Source organism: Dipteris shenzhenensis, chromosome 3, assembly GCF_047967505.1.
Source record: "Dipteris shenzhenensis isolate YYH24624 ecotype China chromosome 3, Dip_SZ_1.0, whole genome shotgun sequence".
NCBI classification, from domain to species: Eukaryota; Viridiplantae; Streptophyta; class Polypodiopsida; order Gleicheniales; family Dipteridaceae; genus Dipteris; species Dipteris shenzhenensis.
Genome location: NC_141598.1, coordinates 60,367,558 through 60,388,680, shown reverse-complemented (window position 1 = coordinate 60,388,680; position 21,123 = coordinate 60,367,558). Strand labels below are relative to the sequence as shown.

Below are 21,123 nucleotides of genomic sequence, written 5' to 3'. Positions count from 1 at the left end.
TTTTTCATAGTGTAAGGGGCTGCGCCTATAGTTTTTTTGATGTTTTTCAAAATGTAAGGGCCTCGCATGAATGGAAATAGAGAAAGGATATAATTTTTCAAAAAAAAATGAGGAAAAAATATTGACTTCTTGGAAAACCGACATACCCAATACTAAAGGCAGTGGTGGGCGAGTACTCTGTCACATTTAGACTATCTTTTCATAAGAGCTTGACACCTAAGCATATTTACCCTTTTTCATGCCTCTTTATTTGTAGAAAATAGGGAGGGTGCTGACATTTTAAAGGCACCCGCCTCATTACTAGCCCCTTTACCCTACATCGAGATCCCAAGTTACGACTATTGAATGGTTTCAAGTCAGAACTTTGACTATGACTGCTTGTGAGATCTAGATCACGCAGGCTTCCACTAAAACATTTTGGACATATCTGTGCTATGAATTTTTATAGAGCACACACTTTAACGGTCGGAAGCGTGGTAATGAGAGTTAAGAACCGGAGATTCTTCTGAAGCTAGTGAATGCGAAAAGAGTGTCGCGTTTTTCTGCACTAAGCCGTGACGGCGTTTCCTCCAAGCCCCTGAAGTACGTGTACTTGATTTTACTCATGGCTTCGACGGCGGGGCAAACTATCACTTGCAAAGGTCAGAAAACATGTGATAAAGAGCACTTTTGACTGAAAGTCATTGTTGAGGAGTTCGATACGTGATAGGGTCTAGGTGACCGCGAGCTGGGCCCGTGCTCACTGAAAGCGCAAATGCTCTATATTTGGGCACGGTAGATCCACTAGAAAATTTATGACACGAGCTAAAGTGGAACAATACACATGTGAATTAGCTTATGTAAGACAAGAAGACTAATTTGATCGGCCACTTTATTTAGAGTTATCCTTCAGAGTTCTATTTTTAGAAAAGGGAATCGAAAAATGAGAACTACTAGCTTCCTTTGCTATTTAGGGAGTGCGGAAGCGTGAATGCTGACCCGAAAATGAGATTTTTTGATCATGCTTAAGATTCATTATTGGAGAAGACTTGGGGTAAGTGTGGCCTCGGCGCTGCTGCGGCTGGCTGAGACTATAGGGAGAGTCATGGTTGATTGCTTGCTGTAGGGCTGAACAGGCTGAAGGAAGGGGCTGCTGTGGAGACTGAATTATGAAGGGCTAGAAGTTGCTGAGTGTTGTTAAAGGGAGCATGAGGAATGGGAGGGCCTTTAATAGGGTGAAACTCTGATGACTCTCGGCAAAAGTCAACAATGAAAAAGGCAGCGCGTTGACTTGTGAATAAAAAGTCAACTCTGCATTTTTTGACCCGTTCTGTGGTGTGCTGCTTCTGCAATGGTGACTATTTGCTATTGCTGGCTAAATTTGCATGCTGCCGCTCCAAATCTACATATTGTTGGCTTCGGTTCCATATCTACAGGATATTGCTTTGAATCAGCCTCATCCTCTTCCTCCTCCTCGATGTATACAACTTTGTTCTCAATACGATATCTTAACAACCTTTGCTGTCCTTCATCTTCTCAAATTTTTTTAAATCTTCTGACTGCTACTCAATGTTGGACATGAGCATTGTCACAGCTGAATCAATGAATCCGTTCACAGAACTATTGAGTGTAACCACCTTCTCACCACCATCTTTGTCCTACAAGTTTAACCTCACTTCTTCTTGGAGCAACAAAGGATAAACCTCCTCAAAGTTGAAGTTTTGACCTTTCTCCAGCGTCAAGAGTAGTCACCAACCCATTGAAAGTGGAAGTTTGCTTACCAAAAGCATGGCTAACTGTCTGCTCTCGACTTTCTGACCAATCGTTGCTTGCCCCATGTGGTCATTGATAGACTCTCCCTGACCTTTTGTCAGCATGAATATTTGAATATAGAGTGTAAATATTCATGTAATATTGTTGGTCTTATACAGATCTTTCAATATCTTCACATTCTCCACTGATCGAACATGCAGAAGCACCGAGTTTGCAATCATCTTGATAATGATGGATGGTGCCTTAGCATCCTTGAGCACCAAATCTTTGACATCCGCTGGACTTTAAGCGTCCACTACTTTGCCTGATGCATCCTTTGGGCTTGGTCTCACCACTTTCGATAACCTGAAAAATTTCTTGGCACCATGTCTTTATCTTCCAGATGGGATAGGTAGTCCCATCCAGCATCCCTCTCTCTAGAAAGTTTATATGAGATGCCATGGTTGCATATGTAGATAGCCTGAAATAACCATCAACCAAAAACCTTTTCAAGCTTCACTCGATTATAGCACACCTGGATGAATTGAAGTTACCCTCTCTCTTCAAGCAAGGGCCTCCAGTTGTAGAAGCAGATCTCGGGAGTAGACTACCTGGGCTTTTATACGTGCTAGAAAACCTAACCATGTATCAACACACAGTCTCATACCATGCTAGAGAATGAGCTTGCATCATACTGATCCTTTGACTACAAGTTGCCTATGTGGAGGAAATTGTCAGGATCCTACACAACACTAATCTTACTTCGAAATGTGTGTACATAAGTAGATGACAAAGCACAGTCAGAACTGATGTACAGCCAAAACACCATGTATAGATATATAAATGAAGTACAAAATCTGCCCAGAATTGCGCCAACATCTGCAGCATGCTGCATGCATCAGCATGGATATCCCACCTCGATGGGTTGCATATGATGCATCCTCTGCTGTAAGTATCTCCTTGGTGCCACTTGCCTCTTTTTAGGCTTCAGTACCTGCTTAAGGAGAGGCCGTGATTGAGAATCTAAGCATGTCTAAGCATTAGCTCTGAAACTAGGTGGGACATCAATGTGAATGGGCCTTGCTTAAAAGCTGATGCCGAAACCACAATTTGCAGAGCGGAAAAATAAATCGGCCACTTGAGATCCTGCTGAATCTGTGTACACTGTTGGAAATAGAGGTGGAAGTTGCTTGCTATATCCAACACTCTCTGCAGCGGAAGATAAACAAAGATCCAACTTATTTCCGTGGTGTGTACTACTGTATAGAGAGAGACATGTGCAGACAGTAAATGAACCGTGCTAAAGAGAGAGATGTAGAAACAGCAATATACATCTGTCCAAAGATGGACCAATCCATTTACAAAATATGGGCACGGTGTGCCACCATCTATCAGCAGGGTGCTGCCTAGATGTGGACCCCTGTGGCTCCCGAAATCTGTCCTCATGGACCTTCAGCCTGTGTTGCTCTCCTAGAGCTTTTGTGGGCTTTGTATTGGTAGCCTCGAACATACCTTCCTGCTGCTCCAGTGGACAGCCCAATGTAAGGTAGTGTTTTCTCCTTTGATCCTTGACCTCCTTGCTGTTGTGTAGGCAGCCCAATGTTGAGGCACAAGTCGCCTGTGGATCCTATCCTCGTTGCTGCTGTGTAGGCAGCCCAGTCTTCTGGATCTCCCTGCTGCTGTGATGGCAGCCCACAGTGAGGCACCAAATCTCCTGCAATGTGGAATATTGAATGCCACCCCTTGGGAGCCTTTTTATAGGGCTAAATTCCCTAGAAAATAGCACAACCAGCCTGCTGATTGGCCTGACCCTGTTGTGCAGCCTCTTACTGGTCCAATGCAGGCGCAAGACTGCCACGTGGTACTGCTGCTCCAGGCACCTCTGTTTTACACTGCCCCGACCTGCTTGTGCACCCCAACCGGCTCCTGCAGCTCCCATAACCTCCTGTTAGCTGCGCCTTCTGTTGCTGATTGCTGCGCAGCCATCTGCTGCTTGCAGACATGCCCAGACACCTTTGCACAGCTCCAAACTCCCCCTGGGTGCTCTGCAATCTGATCCTGCTTGCAATAGTCATGCATTGCATGCATTGCTTATTATGTGTACCTGCAGATGCTGGAAGAGGTCCCACAAAGTCTATGGAAATTTCATGAAAGGGTCCTTCTGGAATGGGCAGTGGCTTGAGTAAGCCTGCTGCTTTCTTGTTGAACATGGGGGTAAATGCCCTTCCACATCCTTGGCCAATATAATAAGGGCTCTAACTTCTCCAAAGTGCTATTGATTCCTATGGCCACCTGCAATGGAGTCATGGGCATCATGAAGAAGTGCATGTCTTTTATCCTTGAGCGCACACGACTTGTTCTTGTAGAATAACCAACCATCCTGCATTGAATCATGGCCAGGATCAAGACTGGTGACTAACTGAAATTGGGTGCCGAAATCGGCAGAATCCACGTATTGTTCCTTCATGCTGTCAAGATCCTTCCCTTGAATCTCAAGCACAGTAGCACCTTGCATGGTCTGGATGGAAGTCTTGTGGCTAACAACATTAACAACTAGATTATTCTTTGCCAGGGATATACCCAATCATGCCACCAAATTGTTGGAAAATTTGACTCCACCTGGCTTGCTGATTGCTCCATTGAGAACTAGGCATGGTCTAAATCCATTTAAGGGCTTGATGATTTGTTTCGACTGTGAAAGTCAAACCTTCCTGCGGAGACAGAGGCATGTGTACAAGCAAATTTCGCACATGAGGGGAGCAGCATTAGGCTGGTGGAGATTGAGGCGGCGATCCCAGAGTCATGGTGGGAGGCCCTGAGGGCAGCAGATTCGCTCCATTGGTAAGGACAGTTCTCCAGGACTGGAGGACCCCTCAGGGTTCAGTTTTTACAGCAGTCCTTTGGCTCCTTCCGGTGTCGTTGCTGTAGGATCAGGACTAGGGGCCTTCTTCAGTCTGAATTGGCAGATGACCTAGAGGTGGACAGGGCAATAGAGGTGCTGGAGTGGCAGAGGATTAGGGTAGTGGGATTCTCGGGCAAGGGCTGGACTATTGCCCCAGCTCCTTTGTCTTGTGGACAGTCAAAGATGAGATGGCGCCTATTGTTGGAGAGCTGACCTCTTAGGGCAGGGGAGGTCCAGTGGGATCCAGGGAGTGGTTCTGGCCAGCAAGGCGACTTGTGAAAAACTTCTTACGGGTTGGATCCGATGGTACATGGAATATTAGAGCTAGGGTGGCTTGGCAGACGGTGATTCTATCATAGGATCAGGGAAAACTTGGCATCATTGACCCAGAGGTGCAGAGGAGATACCTCTTGGGCAATTTGGTGGTATGAGGCCTAACACCCAGTTTCGAGCCTTGAAATCTCTAGTTGTAGCGAGGGCTTCTCAACAAAACACCCCGTACAAGAGGCTAGTGGTAGTCGTCGCACAGGGGGATTTTCTCAGATGCCTGCCCCATAGGGAAGGGCTCCCCCTTGCTCAGGGTTTGGAAGCGCTTAGTAGGAGGCCTCATTTGGGCTAGCCCTTCTTACCCCAAGGAGTGAGAGTGACAACCTCTTGTCTCACATCCGAAGGTCAGGGATCTGGAGGGATTGGTGTTGGGACAAAGGACATACATCGGATGGGCCAAGTGGGATAGCGGACGAGCTAGGTTTTTTGGAGCTTGGTAGGCATTAACTTGCAGCTGTAGTAGGCCACTAGCCAATCTTTTTGCTGTAGATCTGCACCAATGGCTACATTGCTTGCATCAACAATGACAAAAAACAGATCATCCCAAGATGGTAACTTAAGAACTGCTGTCGATGCCAGACATTGTAAATCATGAAAGGCATGTAGAACTTTGTCAACAACTGAGATCTGTTGCCGGTGAGTCCTCAACCACTTAAGTAAATCTATGTGAGGTGGCGAAAATGTGGAGAAACTGTCCATATGTGCACTGCAGGTCTGGCAAAGGCCAACAAATGATCGGATCTCTTAGCAGTCGTGGGGACGGCTCAATCTAAAATTGTCTGAACCTTCTTGGGGTCCAGGCACATGCCTTTTGCAGGGATGATGTATCCCAAATATGGATTTCTAATAACCCAAATTCATTTTTCTTTGCGTTAAGGTAGAGCTGGTTATTTCATAGTGAAGAGCGTTCCTCACATCCTCCACATGTTGTTTGGTAGTTATGGAAAAGATTAAATATCATCCAAGAAGATAAAGAGGCACACACCTATGTACTTAGATAAAATCCTTGACATCATCTTGTTGAAGGTTGTTGGTGCATCCTTGAGTTGGAAAGGCATCACTACGAACTCATAGCAAGCTTGCTCGGTCCGGAAAGCTGTCTTTGGAATGTGGCATCAAAGATGCGGAGCTGGTGGTAGTCACTCTTTAGATCAAACTTAGAGAAATTATTTGCACCATTAAGCCTTTCCAAGATATATTTGCTGCCAGGCATGGGTAACTTGTTGCTCACGGTTAGCTTGTTTAGTGTCTGATAATCAACATAGACATGCTGACTTATCCTTCTTTTGGAGGAAATAAGAGGAGCTGCAAATGGTAAGGATGAAGGCTGGATAAAACCTACGCTACGTAATTGATACAACTGCTACTCCAATTCACCCTCCATAAACTTTGAGGGCATGTGGGAAAGCTTATTTTGGGATTAAGAAAATGCAGTGATCCTTAGGCCTACTGGGTGGGATCTTGGATGGGAGATCATCTCATTGCATGATATCTTAGAATTCTTTGAGGAGATCAACCATAATCTATTCCAGAGGTGGAACTGGCTTTGAAGCGGCCTGTTGGCTGTGGACATAAGTGAGGGCGCACACTGCACCTTTGCAAATGGCACGACGAGCCTATATATGTGAGATCGGTGGGATACCAGGAATGCTCCTATCTCCACTGATGATGGCCAGCTCCGGAAGACCCTCGATGATAGTGAAGGTATCGTACTACCATTAGGAAGAGGTGAATGATCTCGGAACCACTGAATACCTAGTATCATGTCACATCCAACAAAGGTGTAACGATGAGATCTTGTGTAAATGAGGCCTTTCGAACAGAATAAGAAAACACTGTGGCCTTATGCATGATTTGATGTAAACCTGGTGTAAAGCCGTTCGCGGCTAGATGATGAGGCTTTTTGCCTAGAAACGTGTACAAATATTGTATCTTATGTATATTATATATACTTCATAAATAATACTACATCGTGGCTTTAGCAAGGAAGGGTAGAGTGGAGGGTTTACCAAGGGAGTAGAGTAGAGGGCTTAAGCAACAGGCTGGAGTAGAGGCTGGAGCATGGAGTAGAGGCTGGATAGAGTTCTTAGGCTGGGTAGAATAGAGGGCTTGGCAAGAAAATAGAGTAGAGGGCTTAGGTTGGGTAGAGTAGAGTGTTTTGCAGGCAGCAGAGCAATCAAGGGAGAGGCAAATCGAATCGGCTCAGAAAAACAGTATAAATAGTATATTTTGTATCCAGGTTGTTTCACCCTAAATGCCACGTTTCGCTCGTTTCTAAGAAACGCTTCGGGCAGAAACGTCTCTACATGTTTCGGATGCCTGAAACACGATTTCTGGTCACACTGTGTAGGACAACACAGGCAACCATTTTGGGAGAGGTGAGAAAACTCGTCATCTAGGTTAAGCATGTACTGTGGAGGTAGAAATGAGACTTGAGATTGGAAACAAATCTATTTCAAATGAAATTTGTGCCTTTTGTGGTGGGGTCAGCATATCTACTGGCCCAATGCTACCACCAGGTCACTGTCTCAATGGGAAGGTGGGGAGCTGCAAGGTGGACTTTGTCCTGCTCATCCATGATGCGTGCAAGTGGAAAATGTGTAACAAACTCATGGATGAACTGGAGAATGGCTGAGTGATCATACTTAACCATTGTACTTGGTGAAGTTGGGATTGGATCGTGTGATTGGATGGGGAGTGGCTGGAGCTGGTGAAGAGGTCGTAGCTGGGGTGGACATAATCACTGTCAAACTTGCCTGCATAGTGGCTAACCATTGCTGATGTTGAAGTCGCAGGGCCTCTGGATCAAGTCTGTGCTGCTTCTCGGTCTAGGCAAGCAATGCAATCCTAAGTACGTCCTTGTGCTTGTGTTCCTCTCACATTAACAAGAGCAATCTTACAAAATCCAAGCTGCCTCTAGATTCTTGAGGCTTTTCTGCTCTCTCTTTTTCTACCAGCTGCTTCTTAGTTTCTTCCAGTTGTCTTTTGCTTTCGCCATGGATTTTCTTCTAGCTAGGACAAGAGACACCAATGCTGCTCCATAAGCATCTCCATCTTTTCTTGAGTGCTTTGTGGAAGCATATCTTTTTGGCTGTCTGCCTTCAATGAAGCCGGTTTCTTGACCAAACTCTTCTCTCCTTTCCTCTTCCATGCTGCTTGGTTGTGTGATTTTTCTTGATCTCAACACAACCATGCACACACGGTAGTCAAGTTGGATCACACCAGAAGCTCCTGATATTGAGTAACTTGCAATGTTTAACTTTAGCGAGTTGTCTTCAATGTACACCACAAAGAGGGGTGTAGAGGGGAAGAGGAGATAAGGATAGAGAGATAATAGAGTCGATGATCGATCGGGTCCTTGTACCCACTGAGGGCCCCCTCCTAAATCGTAGTTTAATTTTCTTTAGCTTGGAGAACTGAAATGCAATGCTAAAATACACTCTTCTAGAGAGCAAGGAAATGCAACTCTAAGGAGGGACTTGACTATCAAACAAATGCTAAAAAACTTGAGAACAGCTCCAAACCCTGATCGAGGCCTTAATGTTGTCCACGACGTTGATGTAGGACACTTCTAGGAGGCTGAGAATGAGGCTAGTGCTGTCCACGGGAAAGTAGCTGCATGTGTAAGTGAGACAGATGGACTAAGATAGGAATGAACTGCTAGAATTGAGAAAGAGAATGCTGAGGTATGAACTGTTGAAAGGGCTCGGAATCACCTCTGCTTGCTGCTGTCCAAGTCGCGCCTCTGCTGCTGTATGTCTTTCCTGGTTGGCGGGTATTTGGAGCTAAATCGCAGGAGATCTGCAGGGCAGGAACTAGGCAGGAACAAGGCTGAACTGTTGACACAGGTCTGGAGTCGCCTCTGCTTGCTGCTGGTCGCGCCTCTGCTGCGTGTATGTCTGCCCTGGTTGGCGGGTTTTGGAGCTAATCGCAGCAGATCTGCAGGGCTGGAACAGCGAAGGATCAAAGGCAGAACTGAATGGAAGGAATGGGGGGATGAGGCCCCTTACATAGGCCTGGTTATGACCGATTGGTACCGCCATTTGACTGACCCGGCTGGTCGGTTGACCGACCTGGTAGGTCAGCTGTTTTTTGACCGACCTGGTCAGCCCTATGGGCCAACCCTAGGTGGCCAGGCTGGCCTATAAAAGGCTGCCTGGTCCAGCCCCAAATGGCAGCCCTAAGGCTGCTGGCCACTTGACCTAATTCTATCTAACCTAAGACTTAACTAACCTAGAATAGGACCTGACTAACCTACACAGCTCTCCATGGGTACAAGGGGACTGTAACTAATGCTAGATTGACCTATGTAGCTCGTGCCTGACTTGTCCCTGGACTAGGGCTCACAATGGGGCAATGGCATATTTCAACATTACCTAAATAGGTTCTACTTTTGTACAATGATTGCACGTGACGATGAGCCAATATGTCACAATGCACCCTAGTGCAGGGGTGCATGTGGCATTCCCTCCTCCTCAACTTGGCGGTAGATGTATTGCCTCCAAGTAGTCTGCCAATATTTGGGGAAACTCGTGGGAGAAACCTTCGTCAAGCCAAGATGCTTCATGGGTACCTCGATTGCGGAACTTGGTGTAGAATTTCTGAATTCGCGCTCTGACCCATGCTTCTAGAATCTGTTTTGGTTCAATAACTTCAGCTTCGTCAATCAAGTTGGGCTGTTGCTCATTTGGGACAACACTGAGTGCTGGTTCAAGATAGGTCTTCAATTACGAGACGTTAAAAACATTGTGCATGGCCTAACTGTCTAGTAGGTTCCTCAGGAGTGAAAGAGGCGCTCCATGGAATTTGATAGACCAAGTTCCCTCTATACCTGACTGAGCTTGAGATGAGACACTCCCTTTCACCTACGGTTTAGACAGTAGCTTGAAAGAATCCTCGGCCGATGGAGGCAGTTGATGCGTAGACTTGTAGCGCCGTTGGAGCCGTGGTAGCTGCTGGTCGCCATGTCGTTGAAGAAGCTCATTGCATGGCCTTTTGGTATGTTAGCCGAGCTTTGAAGGTTGTCGTTAAGCTTTGGCACACCGTCTACTGTTGTGTGGAGAAGCTAGAATGTGGTCACTGGAGCCGCGCTGCTAGCTGGACATTTCGTTGGATGTGCTGGAGAGGTTTGCCTCTGTCAAAAGCCTTTGTTGCGGGAGCCTTCAACAGCCGGCCGTTTGATCAGAAGAGCCAAAGTTGAGCAAGACTCTTCACCACGCAGCTTGTGCTACTCTCCAAGTGCAAGTGCTTCAACTGCGTGGCATATCCCAAACTGTGTGAGAGGGTTGTGAGTCACAAACTAGCATCTACACTGCCCCGGCTTCGAGTTAGCTAAAGCCTCGGACTCCAGACTTAGATGAAGAAAGCTGTCGATTGCTGAAGGCTAACCTGAAGCCAAAATCTCAAGGAGGGAGCAGCCAGTTAGGAGCTTGGAAGTTGGAAGCCAAAACAACTACGACTAAGGAGTCGAGCGGCCAGTCGGGAGCCTATCGAGTCGGTCATTTGTTTCATTTGACCTTCCAGCCTCGGCCACTTGCTTAGTCAAGTCTCCATGTGATTTGCCTAACGACTCTCTTACTTCTTTCCACAAGCTAGTGCATATTGGTCTCCAACAAGAATCGATCGCTTGAGCGTTCAAGTCTTCCACAAGCTTCAAGAGTCAATCGCTTCAAAGTTCAGCGTTGAATCTCAAGATTCAATCGCTTAAAAGTTCAACCTTCAATCGTTTTAGGTGCTTTGCTTGAGGTCACACATCACAGCTAGTGTCATTGCTCTCAAAATTTACTTCTGAGGGTGTTAAAGAGATCGTCCAACTACGAGGGGGCTTACTTCCATCTTCTGTAGTTGAATTACAGAAGATTCCGGGGATTGGTAAATACACAGCTGGGGCCATTGCATCAATAGCTTTTAATCAGGATTTCGGACAGGCTGCAGCCTACGATGCCCGTTACACCGACTACCAGTGCCACGTTCATCGTTCCATCCTGCATTCCAGGCCGTTGGAAACAGATTTACTAAGTTAGAAAACCATCATTGAGGGAGACCAAGTAAGACGCTTTTGCCCTCTCTTGTGTGCATCATTTACGGTCCTCTTTTGCAAAATTTGGCATAGTTACCCGTGAATATCACGGTGGAAGCAATTGCCATTTGGGGTAGCGCTTGCTTGCAGGAATTTACTTGAAAAATCAGGAAATATTACATTTGGGCAGAAAAGTGGTTGATAGCGGAAGTCATATGCTCGATTGGTGAAGCGGGAATGCATTTGAGCACTTGAAACAAGCTTTCGCCAGTAAATTGGAGTTGGAGCATGCATTTGAGGGTGTGTATGCCCAAAGTTGGAAGTGTATGATGCCCAAAGAGTGGGAAAAATTTTCAGATTGGTGAGCCATTGCAAGAGCACATTTGGAAGGCAAATTTTGGCCGTTTGATGCCAAAATACACTCATTTACAGGAAGTGGCAAATGCAATAAATGCATTGATATATGCGTGAATTTGTGCTTAAAAGTGGACTGTTAGTGCTCAATTTTGATGTTCTTGGATGCCTAAAAGGTTAAGCAAGTGTGAACACTTGAAAAGAGGGCTAATTGCTTTTTTCTGAAGATCAACCTTGACAGTGACCCTTGGTGTGGCAAGAGGGACTCAAATGGCAGCACCTTCGACTCCCAATACTGTTAAGGTTTTACTCTCTGCGGAGGATAAGCAACAGGTTCAAAGTACAGTGAAGGCTCTTCAGGATAGGGCCTTGGTAGGCCGGATTGTTGGGCTCACCCCCTTGAGGCGACAGATTCGGGATTGGCTTCAGGCGAGTTTAGCCCTAGGAGATGACCACATCCAGGAGGTCACCATCTATGGGAGAGGGGTCTTCCTTCTCCAGCTAAGCTCTCCAGAGACCACCTTGTCACTTGTGGAGCAAAGCCCTATCTTTCTTGGTCCTCATCTGGTCTTCCTCTTCCCTTGGTACCATGGCTTCATAGTGGCGGACATGGACACGACTCATCACGTACTTCACTTCCCGGTGACGCTCCACTTCTTGGGGCTCCCGAAGGAGTATAGTTCCATTCTCCAGTCTATCGGAGGATGTTTTGTGCTGGAGTCTCCTCCTCCCTCGGTAGCCACAGTGGTCGCAGATGATGGGGTCCCCAGGCTCAGAGTGATTGTGGACACCCTCGAGATGCTTCCTGAGGAGATCCTTCTGGAGACCTTGGATGGAGGCGAACTATGTCCGAGAGTTGAGGTCTCTGGGCTTCGAGGCCAGTGCCTCCGATGCAGAACATGATGGGACACTTAGCTTGGGACTGCATGAGAGGCCAGGGTAGGGATCCTCCTCAGCCCAGGCAGGAGCAGGGGCTCCCTCTCAACCCAGGCAGTGGCAAAGGGCTCCCCAGCATCGGGCCAGGCAGTCAGATCGTCAGCAGCACTCGCAAACACCTTGGGTCAAGCCCTTTCAGGGGACTTGGACCAAGGTTGAACACAAGAAGCCTAGCAAGGCAGCCCTCAAGCATCGCAGGTATCGGGCTAGGGTCAGAGAGCACGAGAGAGCCTGATCGGCGACCCCCCAGCCTCAGGAGAAGCTAGCAGAGGTTGCCCCTATGGAGCAGGAGGAGGAGACCTTCGATCTCTTGACTGAGCCACAGGCGCCAACAGAGCAGAGCGCCCAGGTCCCTTTGCAGTAGGAGCTAGGAGCCACCGCTGAGCAGGTCTCAGTGGACCCTCCATCGGGGCCGCCTCCCCCCTCCTCAGCCCCCCACCCCCTCCCCTTGAACTTGCAGTCACCTGTACCACTCGCCCCCCCCTTCTTCTTGCTGCCTCCCCTCCTTGCCTTCAGCTCTGCAGCCCCCTTCGCCCCATCTGTTACCCGCTCCCCTTCTCTCTCCAGACATGTGCCTTCAGGCAAGGGGGTGCCAGCGTCCTCTCCCTTGCAGCAGGCCTCGGGCCCCTCTTCCTAGGCGCAACATAGTCCGGGTACGTGCTCCACACAGCAGAGCTCAGGCGGTCCATTTTCGTTGCTTCCAGGTTCCAAGTCTCGTCTAGGATAGCCTCTACCTAGAGAGCTCTGGCGGCTAGGACCGTGGAACTATCTTGAGATCCCTGACAGATATCCGATGGCTCTAGAGGTGTCTGTCCTGATTTTGCAGCCCTGAGGAGGCTCTATAGGAGTGTTTGGCTCACGGTCGTGCCCTTTCTGGGGGTTTCTCTTCGCGGCGTCTGGAGAGGAGCAGTGAACTCCCACATTGTTCGACCTTATGATGCAGCAACAGATGTTTGACATGATGGAGGAGTGGCTTGGCCCCAAGGGGGGGGAGATGTGGGTCACCCATGGTCACACCGCCACTTTTCAGCTTGGCTTCTCAGCTGACCGTCGAGAACTAGGTGTTGCAGTCTATGTGCTTCGCCTGGGACCCGAGATTCAGCTGAAGCAAGCCACGTATTGGACTCTACAGCTTTGTGCAGACATATTAGGGGTTGATTCCTCATTTTTGAGGAAGTGGGCCACTAAGGTAGGCATCGAGCCAATTATGCCCCTGGTGTGATGCCATACTGACACAGATTACTCTCCATCGAAACCCGCAGCGAAGTTCAAGCTCCCACTCATAGGCGAGATCTGTTCTCCACTCCCCCCACCTCCCCATGAGTTGGACCATGGTGAGTTGGAACGTGCACGAGCTCCACGACCGCGCACGTCAACAACCGCAGCATTTGTTACTTCGACAGGAGTTGCAAAGGGCAGTGGTTGGGTGGACAATGGACTTTCTCTTGATCCAGGAGCATATGTTTTCAGCCGCAGATGTTCGACGTAGACAGCACCTCCTTCGAGGGAGAGGCCCTAAGGTATGGTCCCCCACGGTTGGCAGGAGTGGGGGGGACTGCATTTCGGTGTCCCAGTCCGTTGGAGCGGATGTGTACGATCAAGGCGAGCTCATCCCAAGCAGAGCAGTATGGATGGGTTTGAGGGTTGGGGACTCCAGGATTGGGATTCTCAATGTGTATGCCCTAGCTTGTAGACAGCAGTGACCCGCCTTCTGGAGGCAGTTGACAGAGTCCCTCCCGGATGTGGGCTCGTGGATTGTTGGAGGCGACTTAAACAATCTCGAGTTTGAGGAGGACAAGCGCGGGGGTGCTTCTTGTTCCGGGATGCCAGCTTCGGAAAGAAGCACTTGGAAGTAGTTCATTTTCTCAATCTACGGTCGAGACCCCTAGAGGGAACCAGAGTTCTCTAGGTCTCCTGGCTGTCTCAATTTCTCCTTTGGGCAGCGGCAGTAGGATGGTCTACTTGAGAGACTAGACAGATTCTATGTCAGAGATGGGCCATGCATAAGGGTGGAGCCACTGGTATTCTAGCAGGGACTACCCTCTCAGACCACTCCCCTATCATTCTTCACCTAGAGCAGCCCCGTCGTGGCCTACCGCAGAGAGGGATCCGCATTCCAGATGCTTTGCTCCTAGAGGAGGAGGTACAACAGTGTATTACAGCTATATGGTAGTAGCGTAAGTCCCCCCCATAGGGAGGGTGGGCCGTGTGGGCAGCTGAGGCGATTCAGCGAAGCAGTGAGGAGATTCGAACCCATCCTATGCACCACCGTCATACTCTTCAGGAGAGAGAGAGGACTTTGCGGCGGGACTTGGCCTCCATTGAACGTCTTCGGGAGCAGAATTCAGAGTCGCAGTGGTTAGTAGACCGGTATGAGTGCGCTCGCTTGGAGCTTCAGGATACTGAGGTGAGACGAGCTGAGTACTCCTACCATTCCTCTAGATGTGAGTGGGTAAAGCAGGGTGACAGGATGACCAGACAGTTCTTTCAGGCCACTGGCCCTAGATCAGTTGGCGCACAGTTGCAGAGATTGAGAGACTCCAGTGGGCAGATGCACTCGGATCCGTAGGAGATCTTGGAGTTGACCTTGGATTTCTATCAGCGCTTGTTCCAGGCCGAGGAGGGTCCCCATAGGTTTTGGCAGCCCGAGATTCAGTTTTGGCGCACGTTCCGGAGGTGGTCTCCCGGAGTGTGAGCAGCTAGTTAGATACGCCTTTTTCGGATGCGGAGCTTTGGGAGGCCTTTCGAGCTCTTCCATCCCAGAAGTGCCCCGGGGAGGATGGGTTGTTCTTGGCTTTCTTTAGGTGCTTCTAGGAGTGCATTCATACCCCCCTCTGCTTGGCTTTTCAGGAGATCTTCGACTCGGGCTCTCTTCCTTCGACCCTGAGTTGTGGCTGGATATGCTTGATCCCGAAGGGGGGGGGGATCGCTCGGACCTGAGACAGTGGAGACCGATCACTCTCTTGGACACTGCGTACAAGATCTTGGCCAAGGTCTTGAGCTTGCGGCTTCGCCCTCACCTAGTGTGGACATCATCCATGACACGCAGACAGGCTTTGTCCAGTAGCATCCTGGACAACATCTTTACTTTTTGGGAGGCACTGGATTGGGCCAGAGAGGAGTCTCAGCCTTTCGCGATTTTGCTTTTGGATTTCGAGAAGGCCTATGATAGAGTGGAGTGGTCTTTCTTGGAGGGCACCATGCAGAGGCTTGGCTTTTCAGATCGCTGGATCAGGGGTGTCTCAGCCCTCTATGCAGGTAGTTCGAGCCAGATACTTATTGGTGGCTACACGAGGGAGGCCTTTTCGCTTCCCACTCGGTTCAGCCGGGATGCCCCCTTGCCCCTTTCTTATTCCTCTTTGTGGCCGAGGCCCTAGGGTATTTTTCTAAGGTCTCAATCGGCGGGACTCACGGGGATGAGGCTCCCAATTCGGCAAGAGGAGGAGCTTTTGGACTCAGAGTTTGCAAATGACACAGCCCTTTTTGTAGAGGGCTTTGCTAGGAGCTTGGATGCAGTTAAGGAGGCCTTCGCAGTGTATTGTCTAGCCTCAAGCTTCAAGATCAACTGGACCAAATCAGTCGGCTTTCTCGCAGCAATAGAGGCGGTATAGGAGATCCAGGATTGGGGCTCAGCACTAGGCTTCCGGTGGATTCCGAGGGGGTAGACAGCGAGATACCTTGGCTGCTAGGTTGGCATTGATATTTCAGCAGAGCAGTAGATCTCCCCGGTCTTGGAGAGTGTTTGGCGCAAGCTTTTGTACTGGAGCTCGGTCAAACTCTCTCTTGCAAGAAGGGTCTTGGTGGCTAACCAGGTCCTCCTTGCTACCGCTTGGTACATAGCCTCGTGCTGGTGTTTTCACAGGGGATGCATGGGACAGCTGAGGCGCTTGGTGTGTAATTTTCTCTGGGCAGGATCGGACTACACATGTAACACCCGAGCCAAGGGAGCCTGGCAGACAGTGATCTTGCCCTAGGCCCAAGGAGGATTGGGCATCATTGATCCGGAGATGCAGAGTAGAGCCTTGTTGGGCAAGTTGGTAGTGAGGGGCCTCACTCCGGGTACAGAGCTCTGGAAGCTTCTTCTGCAGCGTGGTCTCTTTCGAAACACCCCCTGCACGGGTGGTCAGTGGCAGCCGTCACATAGATGGCTCTTCTCGGAGGCCCCCCTTACAGGGAAGGGCTCTCCCTTGATGCGGAGTCTCTTCAGAGTTTGGCAACGATTGGGAGGGGGCCTTATCTGGGCTAGTCCTCAATTTTCTGAGGAGTTTGCACGACAACCTCTGATCTGGCACTCGGAGGTCCGGGATCAGGATGGTTGCATGTTGGGACAGAGGTTACACATTGGTTGGGCACAGTGGGACATCGGCCTAGCTCGATCTTTCAGGACGTGGGCGAGACTCCCGACTGACGCAAAGGTACGATTAGAGACCCTCTCACATCTTCGGGGCGTGGGCCCGAGGATGGTAGAGATTGAGGCAGCTATCCCAGAGTCTTGGTGGGCGGGCCTTCAGAGTTTCACACCAGCACAGTGGTTGGGCCAGTTCTCAGGGACAGGGGTACCTCTTCGGATTCAGCTTTGCCCCCTCCCTCCCATTCTCATCCGAGCCCGGTTCTACAGTGCGAGTCCAAGTGGCCTCTTGTAGTCTCTGACAGATGGAGATCCGGAGATGGATGGAGCCTTGGATTAGTTAGGGTGGCAGAGGGTCAGAGTAGTGGGCCGTCTGGGCAAGCAGTGGTTGATCGACCCCTCTTGCTTCTCAAATCTGGATGCAGCTCGTTGGCGCTTATGGTTATGGGAGGGTCGTCCCCTCAGTGAGGTACAGTGGAACCCATGCGAGTGGTTCTGGCCATCCAGAGTAGGCCATGCAGAGAGTGGAGGAGGTGCCCTTCTTCTCTCTCTTATACTACACGCATAGGATGTCACATGCAGTTGGAGGAGATAGCTTGGACTCCGTCGAGAGAGAGGCATTGGGCAGCGCAGCAGGTACCTCGAGAGGCGAGTTCCAGGTTCTGGACACGCCTCTGGTCCAGTCTCCAACCGCGGAAGATCTCCTACTTTTTTTGGATGATAGCGCATGGAGGTCTTCCTATTGGCCCTTGGTTGGAGCAGATGCGGGTGGATGGCAGCTGCCATAGATGCACGATTGGGACTTTGGAGACGATCCCCCACTGCCTTTGGAGCTGCCCAGCAGCCCAGAGGATATGGGGATGAGTGCCTCGGATCATGGCGAGGTTTCAGGGCACGTAGAGGGACTTCACGTGGGGCATGGCTGCTTGGGTGGCCATGCCTTTCCCATTGACGTGGTCTCTCCAGCATACATGATATGGGGCTTGTGCATTCACAGCATTGAGTTTCATGAGGCGACCCCTCCCACTAGTCATCGACCTCTTCCTTTGTTGGAGGACAGCGTGTGGGAGACAATAGCCAGCATTACAGCTTGGAACATCTGGGTTGCTCGCTGCTGCAGCTGGGTTATGGGCCAGCACCATGTTCCACCGTCGGCCACCTTGGTAGCCATATGGCAGGACATCATCTTCACGCTTCGCGCCATTTGGGAGCGAGTCTCTCCAGGTTCTCGAGCTACCATCGCACGATGGGAACGTTTTTGCAAGGCTTGGCCTGCTGGTGTTTTCTACAACATCACCCCGAGAGGGATCAGATGGTTGTATAGTCCGCCACCCTGGTTGTTAGCCCTTGTTACAGAGAATCCCTAGGCAGTGAGCTGGGATCTCTGGCAGCAGGAGTGTCTTTCTGACAACCAGCATTTAATTTTTCGTTGATTTTCATGGTTGGCACCTTTATGGCATTGCAAACTTGTATGATCATTCTGTACAAGCATCAATAGAAGTTCTTTCTCTTGGGGAAAAAAAAAAAGTCTGGTAGGTGTAGCTTCATGGAGACATCAATTATCTTTTGCATGATAGCAAATGGTGTGAAACTGCGGAAGGAGAGCTCTGGGCATCACTTGCCAACCTGCTTCAACCTTTGCTAAATAATACGTAAATAGACCCAATATCCTTCTTTGACAGTGACATCTCTACACTGATGCCCCTAAAACTCAAAATTTTTTAATAGACTTCTATTAAGTAAGAGAAAAACCCGTGAGAGCAAGCTCAAAGCGGAATATGAAATCATGAGGATAAATAAAACCCCCTCAAAGTGAGGTTGAAAACAACCAAGGCTGAGGTTGAAAGTGCCACCTCAACCCTGTAGGAGTCTCAGAGAAGAAAGGAGAATCCTTCCATTCCTTGAAGAAGGAAGCCCTCCTAGCTGAGGCTGCACGGGAGTCTCCTTGCATACTCATCCATACGGCCATCAAAGTATGTACGGTGTCTGTCCAGATACTAGCCAAAGTGTGCGAGGGATGAACTTGAGTACCCTCTATAGCCTCTGTGCATCTGGCTCTCCAAATATGCCAGGATGCTATGCTCGCTTAAATTTCCCAAGAAGTATCCACAGAGGCATGTACATCTGTAAAAGGAAGGTGTGGTACCACATCCAACGAACAGGACTCAATTTGATGACGTCGAACCAAAATGGCCTGAGAGGAGTCGAGTCTCTCATAGAATACTTGAGGCCCTGTAAGAGAAAGCCAAGCCACTGAGCCCCATGTCATAAAGAATGGGGAGTGGGCAAAGTGACTGAAAATCTTGGCTACCCCCATCCAAATCATCCTCGCCTGTCTGCAATCCCATAAACAATGCTGAATAGTTTCCGAAGCAGAGAGGCAACGGGGGCAAGTAGGGTCGGCTCTGAACCTGGATCTCCAAAGGTTCACTGCAATCCCACCATGGATAGAGAGCCAAAAGAAGAGAGTGATATTTCTATTACTGTGGGATTTCCAGAGTCTCCTCCAGAAGCATTGTCATCCTGCTTCAACATGTATCCACTTGCTTGGTACTATTTCTTTTGTTTTTCAATAGTATGCTTATTAAGAAATGAAATGTTTTTCTACTGTTCAGTTACGGACAATGGGGACTAGGTCTAGCATTTGAGGGTGGACCCCCTTGCTTGGGGTTATGGGCATTAGTGACCCACAAGAGTGATGGCCTCTCTTTGAGAGGGACATCTGGAAACCACACCCCACCTGAGTACCCAAACATGGGACCAATCAAATGCACAGATTGCATACTGACCTAGGAACCATTCAAGAGAATGTTCCCTGAGCTTTGGGTGTGGGCCTGGCAGCATGCCAAGAGTAATGGAGATACAAGATAAGACAACAAACAAATGAGCTCAGTATGGCTCAATTATGACCTTAGAGTACGTCAATAGATAGTCCAAGCTGTTAGGAACCCGTGGGTGCGATTAGAATTGAATTCTGACAACTTTGAAATTTTAGGAGTTTTGGGAGTGACACGTGGCAGCTGACACGTGGCAGACTGCCACATGGAATCTGAGCTGGCAGGTCAGTCCACCTGTCCCACACATGTGGCAGCATGCATGGCAAGTGGCAGGGCATGCAGGTCAAGTGTCTGGCCCCAAATTTGGTCGATTTGGGGCAGGTTGTGGGCTGTCCTCTTTGGGACTGCAGCCCACCAAAAATCTAGGACAAGTGTCCACCTTCCACTCTAAGCCTGGGGGGGGTGGCTGAGCCTATAAAAGAAGGCCTCTTCCCTTCATTCCCTACATGAAAAATTCGTCACTTTTCTTTTCCCTCCTTTTGGTTGATGCAGCAGAACCTCTCCAGCTCCTTGGGTGCAGCCAGCTTCTCCCTAGGCCATTCTCTCACCTCAGCAGCACTTTTTCTCTCTACAGCAGCACACTCTCTCTCTACAGTTCCAGCCCCACCTCTCCAGAAATCTGCCCCCTTTCAGCTCTTCTGAAACAACAGCATCATCCTCTCTCCTTCTCCTAGCTTGGAGCAGCCACAGCCCCTTTCTCTCTCCTGCTGCAGTCTTTCTCTCTCTACTGCAGAATTTCTCTCTCTACTGTTCCAGCCCATTCCCCTTGCAGAAATCTGCCTTTCTGTGCACCTTTGGAACAGCAGCAGCTCCTCTCTTACATCCCCTCCCTTGGGATCAACATTGGCACCCTCTCTCTACAGCTATAGCCTATCACTCCATAAAGGCTTTCTCTCTCTAGCCTACAGGCTGTTTTTCTAAGTTGTTCTCATTCCAGCCCCATTTCCACACTCTCCTCACCCAAGGTAGCTTCAGAGGCATCAAGGACTTCATCTACAAAAGGGCTTCTTCCTTGTGGATTGGGCAAGCCAAGAGTTGAAACCTGAGCTTGGAGTCCTTCTTTTTGTTGTCTACCTTGCACATATGCTCTTGGGTCTTGTATCTAGGCCCTAGGCTTTCACAGAGTTCATGAGTTTGGAAGGTGCATTGCACCTTGGTCTTGTATCTCCATTTTCAAGAATAAAGTGAGCCTGGATAAGGGGGGGGCCTCGTCTTGGCCCCTAAATCATATTGCAATTTCCAATAATGTCACTTTGTGTTTAAGCTATATAAGTCTTAATTCTAGCTTAATTGCAATCTCTTAAGTTCAAGTATATGTGTTTGGCAACTTGCAATCATTTCATTCAAGCGCCACTGCAAAATCCGTTGTCTGAATTGTTCGAAAGCACCGAGTAGTTTACATTGGTATCAAAGCTTAGGCAGTGGTCCTGTACTCTGTGCTTTCTCTTGTTGAGTCTCTCCTTCATTGAGTCATCTTGTCATCATGGCAGCCAATGGACTTGACCCTCCTCCTAACCTGCATGAGTTGAGTGCTCTCTTGTCAAAGATCGCTCAACAGGTTCAAGTGCTGGAAAGCAACCTAGCCGAAACTCATGACATAGGGCCCCAATCCCAAGGAAGAGGCCGTGCGGACAACACCAACTCCAACAAGGAGGGAAGATCATCCTCT

At 49.0% G+C, this 21,123-nt stretch overlaps 1 protein-coding gene across 1 annotated transcript in view; it reads left to right on the top strand.

Moving 5' to 3' along the window:
- Positions 1 to 309: 309 nt before the first annotated feature.
- LOC147904106 (alcohol dehydrogenase-like 6) overlaps positions 310 to 21,123 on the top strand; it is a 78,057-nt gene continuing 57,243 nt past the window's right edge. The window contains exon 1 of the mRNA XM_087370605.1: positions 310 to 641. Coding sequence (XP_087226731.1) covers positions 605 to 641 — 37 coding nt within the window. The 5' untranslated portion in view covers positions 310 to 604. The remainder of the gene's footprint in view (positions 642 to 21,123) is intronic.